This window comes from Abramis brama (genome assembly GCF_963993115.1).
Source record: "Abramis brama genome assembly, chromosome: 17".
Classification (NCBI taxonomy): Eukaryota; Metazoa; Chordata; class Actinopteri; order Cypriniformes; family Leuciscidae; genus Abramis; species Abramis brama.
This window is the reverse complement of record NC_139979.1, coordinates 10586590-10592589: the sequence shown is the minus strand read 5'-3', so window position 1 is coordinate 10592589 and position 6000 is coordinate 10586590. Positions and strand designations below refer to the sequence as shown.

General features: G+C 37.1%; 1 protein-coding gene across 4 annotated transcripts; it reads right to left on the bottom strand.

Moving 5' to 3' along the window:
* Window positions 1–287: 287 nt before the first annotated feature.
* Window positions 288–5180, bottom strand: tdp2a (tyrosyl-DNA phosphodiesterase 2a). 4 transcript variants are annotated; one of them, XM_084089040.1, is made up of 8 exons: window positions 5003–5180; window positions 4807–4927; window positions 4268–4419; window positions 3386–4042; window positions 2701–2792; window positions 2505–2623; window positions 2161–2331; window positions 288–2058 (listed from the first exon to the last, which is right to left on the bottom strand). In XM_084089040.1, the coding sequence occupies exons 3-8, from the start codon at window positions 4291–4293 to the stop codon at window positions 1774–1776; spliced, it is 1350 nt and encodes a 449-aa protein (XP_083945166.1). In that variant the 5' UTR covers window positions 4294–4419; window positions 4807–4927; window positions 5003–5180; the 3' UTR covers window positions 288–1773. The 4 variants fall into 4 exon arrangements, with proteins under 4 accessions (XP_083945166.1, XP_083945165.1, XP_083945167.1 ...); XM_084089039.1 differs by having other exon boundaries at window positions 4268–4337; XM_084089041.1 differs by having other exon boundaries at window positions 4268–4337; window positions 4807–4917; window positions 5003–5123.
* Between the last annotated feature and the right edge of the window lie 820 nt (window positions 5181–6000).

The window sequence follows — 6000 nt, the reverse complement described above, 5'->3', positions numbered from 1 at the left end:
GAGGGATTCTTGACTCTTTGTTATGAAACCAGATGTTCAGATAATATTTTATGAAAATGCATGATTTTCATGGCTCCACACAAACTATATTCAAAGACTCTTGGTTTGACCTAATTTAATAACAGCATAAAATATTCTAAAATGATTAATGTGAGTATATTTTTAGTTCGTTGTAGTAAAATGACTAAGGGTTTCCTATAACAGTGGGAGCTAATGATCTTTCACAACCTTCATGATGGTCTTTATTAAATAATTCCTTCTAGTTAGGCTGATAGAATACCTCAACATGTGATTAAATACTTTATGGAGATGATATGTCAATTAATTCTTCTTTTTCAGTTATGTATTATAAAGGAAACCGATTAGCATGACAGAACACTGATCCATTTACTGCGTTAACATTTGATTAATGATATTATCATTCATTTTAAAGGACATTTTGTTTTCCTTTAGCATAAAATTCTGACAAAGTTCTGTTTACTGATGTAAGTTTTCAATTATGTGACAAGTAATGCTGCAGAATCTCTCTTAGACTCTCTAGATAATAACAATGAGTGTTTAAGACAAGCACAAGTACAAAATAAATTTAGGAAACAGAAGCAGTGTAGAAGATTTGTGGCACATTACAGTAAATTCCTAAATCTAGCTGTCCGTGATGAGGACTGTCCTGGTAAATGGCTCTTTGTTAATCCAATTCCTGACACCATGCCAATGACAAAAAATAATTCTTGTTGTCAGCCTGCCACCTCTCTCTAACTGTATTGGCACATTTCAATTCTGTTTAGTTTAGGAGAGAGAATGTGCTGTAAATCATTTCTCCAGGGCCATGTTTGCCAGTTCCTCACCAAAAGAATCCATCCATTTAAATATAACCACTCAAGGTCATCCAAAAGAATAGTCCAGACTTTCAGCATATGCCTATTGAATCAAAACACATACACATAGTCCACATTTTATTTTGTACTGCTGTGTGCTTCCTATTCAAATGTGTCAATGATGCTTAATTATAATGAACTAAATCTGCAATCTTAAATGGAATCTATAAAACATACACATAAAACCATTCAAATTATTCATATATGCTATGTAGTAACATTACTTACTCTGTTCCAAACCCAGAATATAATGAATTAAAATAAATTAACAAAATTAATAAATACCGCTTTTTTGATATTTGTCTGGTTGATGTTCATCATAGGCTGTCCTTTGAGCTCCCTCTAGTGGAAAAATAAGGGGGACAACTATGTTCGTAGGACATTTCATAAAAGTCAGGATGAAGTTGTCATATGTGTTTTTAATATTACACAGTGTAATGTTTTACATTTTTATTTAAAATATTTGTTGTCCAAAACAATGGTCTGATTTTGTTTCATCACTGTTTTATGGTTTAAATTTGGTTTAAAACCCAATAATAGTCTGTTTATTGGCAGGTTCCATTGTGACATGTTGTCACAAATGGTCAGTGTGAGTTCAATGAACTATATTATATTTTTGTCCTATGCAATAACTGGACATTTTTGTGGAGGCTTTTTTTTTTTTTGTAGCCAAGATGCATGGCATGTGGTTACATAGAAACTGAGAAATATTCACTGAATCACTGGAGTAAAAAGTGTGACAACTAGCCTTGTTCCCCCTTATAGGTATAGTTGGTGTATAAGTTAATCTACCAGAAGTTTATGATTGTCAAGTTTATCAATAATGATTTGTTTAAAAACCATATGACCCATTTAGTTGTATAATCATGCGCAGGCCATAAAAAAGAATAGTAACACACTACTCTTCTGATGCCTCAAATGTGAAAGTACAAAGAATGCCCCAGTGATCGCTGATGAAATAGTCACACTTCAGCTTCTCCAGACCAATCAGGGTCATGCTTTCCGGCCGTAGCTGGGCACCCTCTGCGGCTGGTCTGAGGAAAATTCGATCAAATCGCAGGCGTATAGAATTAGGGATTTCATTGTTATCATTGATGGATGTGTCCCAGGTGTATCTGCTTTCCTCTGGTTTTCCTAGCATCTCCCACACATCAGAGATACTGTCCGGCAGCCCCTTACTCACCTGTCATAACAAACACAGACAAACAAATTCACACGTCAAAGTTTGACAGAGTATAATGTGGGTTTTGATTTTGAGCAAACATATGTTTGTATCACACACAACCTCCCAATCCCTGAGGTTAGTATCTCCTCCAAATATAACTGAGTGGTCCTCTGGAGCCTCTTTCATCCATTTCCAGACTCTCCGCAGCTGATTCAGGCGTTCTTGAGAACCTGTCTTGCAGCTCTCCAGATGAGATGTCATAATGCACAGCGGATGGCCTAAAAAGCTCACCTAAACAAACATGCAAACACAAAAACGGGACGCTGAATGTTTTGAATGGTCTAAATTTACATTATGACTTTTATCATTATAAATATGGTCAACGGGGTTAAGAAAAAGTGCATATTCATAATCAGGCATATCGAAACAATAACTATCCAACGGCTAGCAAAAATTGGACCTACATTTGCAACTAGCAGGTTCCTGTCCATCTCTGTGGTTGGGTACTTCACAATGCTGCTCTGGAGGAATTGTACTCTTTCCTTTCTGAGCAAAATGCCAGTGAAATAGCCCTCTTCACTGGCTGAAACACAAAATCATCTAATATTCATACCAGATATAGTATTTATTTATTGAGCTTGTATGCAACCATTAATATACCTTGCAGAAACTGATAATCTGTCATAATGTCCTGTAAAATCTTCAAAGAAGGAGGGATCAGCTCTTGTAACAGTACAACATCTGCACGGTACCTGCATTAAAATCATAATCACTAAAAAAGTATTTTTGTAAGTGGTTTTGTAATACATTAAATATTTTTTTCGTTAAATGAGACTGCTAAATGCTATATATGATGTGTGCAATGCTATTAATGTTAAAAAATGTTTTTAGATTAATATGCAAAGAAAACAATACAGTCAGTAACTCGTTTATAGATTCAAAAGATTGATCTGTTTCTTTGAGCATCTCTATTAGTATGTAACATCAGCTCAACAAATGGTTTGAGTTTATGGCAGGACTATCCGTTTAACCTACGACAGACAGGAGAGTGTTCATGGAAACTGATTGTTGGAAAACAATCATATTTTTCAAAATTCTGCTTAGTGCCACCAGTAGAGTAGAAATGACACACTTTACCTTTAAATGTGAATGATATTAATTAAGCAACCTCAGAAACACTACTATGCAACTGTAAACTCTCTAAACCTGATCATTTAAAAATCTGATTCACTATTTAATCATCCTTATAAATCTGTGCAAGAGAAATCTATTCATATTAATGTTTGGTCTGAAGATGTATGCATACTGAAAATATAAAAAAATGACAATTGTGAGTAACACTTACTTTCCTAAGAGTGACAGCAGACCTTTGACCCGGTCAAAGACATTATCCAAATCCAGACCGTCTATATTCCAGGTTATGACTGTCAGATAGCTATTCTGGAGCTGAATTGGGGGTTTCTGCTGATCACCTGACTGATCTGTGAATGATTTCCCCCAGTATGCCTGTTTTAAGGGAAAACTAGACTGTTTTGTCTGGGTGGACTTGGATTCTGTTGATGGTGTGTGTTCACCCTGGATCGGAGGGGTTTGTGTTGACTGCGTTTGGACAGATTGGAGTTGGGGTGACTCCGTCTGAGTTGACTGGTCACAGGTAGACCGAGCTGATGTTTTCTGTGCACTTTGGGCTTTTTGTCGATGAGAGGAGAGTGCAGGAGAAGTTTCAGGTGAAATAGAAGGATTTCTTGTTTTACGAGTATTCTTTTCTTGCTTTGATCCTGCAGACCTTTTTTCATGGCGCTTAGGCGGGTGTTGTGAGGGTGGCGACAGCTCTTCAACAGTGACTTGAGTACAATCACCACCTGTTTTCATTTGGCATGCAGCACTGCGTCTCTTTTTATGCTTTTTATTCTTCCCAGTTTTCCCCTCAACTTTGGTGTCCACAAGACAAGGAGGCGCACTGTCATTACAGCCCACACGGGGCTCTCCTGAGCAGGTATCACTATATCAGAATAAAATACAGAATGTCAAAAAGTCAATTGTGTTGCGAACTTGCGAGCTTATACATATTAATCCATTAAAAATAAAACAGCAGCATCTATCAAGACTAAAGCAGCTTGACATTTTGAAATTAGATAATCTAACTAAAAATTAAACAGTCATTGATTAACTACAGAAAATACAAATGCTTTCAATGTTTCTTAATAATACTGAATTGTGTACTTACCTTGGAGAACAAGGTGGTTCATCCATTTTAACAGGGAGGATAGGTTTGTGTTTCTTGGAGCTTTCAGATTCTGTTTATGTTCAGGGTTTGGTATTGACAGTAATTATGCAGTCAAGTTAAACCAGACATGAACAAGTTTATTCAGCCTATGCCTATGAAAAGCATGGTTAGCTCATTAATCACTACATGCAATGTGTCCAAAATGCCAACAATTATGAATATTAGGCAGCAGGTTAGACCTATAGCTAAGTTATCACTGGATATGTGATTTATAATTTTGTAGGCTATAGCTTAAATCTAAAATTGAACTGTTACATGTACGTGCTACTCCTTTATATAACCTATAATAACCTGTATTAGGCTATATAACCTTTGGAGATAGGCTACCATACATTAAATAAACACGGAATACTGTCAAACAGTGTCGTAAGTAGGATAAATAGTCAGAATTAGGCCTTTAACTTAAACAAACTTTAACAGCTGCGAGATTTAAGTCCCAATTACGAGATAGCATAACATATATGTCATAGGCTACTTACAGACAACAGCAGTTATTGTCTCCCAAGTCTCGAGTAAAGCTTCACTCTCTTGCCTCTTTATAGGGCATCAGCAGTTAGTTTCGATTTCCCACACGTCAGCGTGAGGTTGGTCTATGAAAAACTGAGCGGTAATATACAAATTCAAATCTCAGAAGGTTTTTCTCGTACTTTATGGTATAAATAGTTAAATACTTACAGTAAGATATTTACAATGAATTAAAAACGCAGGGAAGCGTTAAAATGAGTCGAATATTATTTCAGGAGACGAGTATCAGCCTTCTTCAGCCAGCTGCTAAACCCCGCCCCTTTTTTAGCTCTCTGTTCCAAGCGGTTCCAAGCATAGATATCATATACACTATAGAGGCTAGATGTCTCGTGCTCGCTGCTGGCCAATGGAGGTCGACGTCCGCACGTGGCGGCCATCTTGCCACAGTGTGCTCGCTCACTCGTTTAATGGTGCATGTACTTTTAAATAACCATAACTTGCTCAATTTGCTACCGATTTTCAAACGGTTTGGTTTGTTATAAACGTCAGAGATGTAGTTATGACACTGCATACATACAGTCCATACATATGAATAATTATAACATACATGTTCAAGCATTCGGAATTATAGCCACGTTAATAACGTTTGTAAGAAACCAAACCGTTTGTAAATCCGTCAAGATTTCAGCGAGATAAGAGGATTTGTGTGCATGCTGATCATTCACCTTAAAGGGATAGTTCGCCCAAAAATGATATTTAAGCCATGATTTACTCACCCTCAAGCCGTTCGAGATGCATATTTCAATCTTTTTTCAGACGAACACATTTTCAGTTATTTTAGAAAATGTCTTAAATCTTTCAGTGGTTATAATGTGAAGCAATGGGGTCCAGCTGATTCAAGTCGCAAAATGTGCATGCATCCTTCACAAAAATAATCCATCCGGCTCCAGGGGGATAAACGAAGGCCTTCTGAGGGTAATCCGTGCGGTTTTGTCGTAAAAATATACATATTTAAAACTTTATAAACGAAAATAACTGGCTTCCGGTGGCGGTCGGCGCGCGTTCATGGAGATGAATGACGTCGTGACGTAGAGCGAACGTAGAGTTTTGTTTTGCTCTGCTCTCTGGCTGCGCTGTCACACTCGGTCTACGTCACGACGCTTCCTGCGTTACGTCCTACGTCATATGCCAGCAACCATCTCCATGAA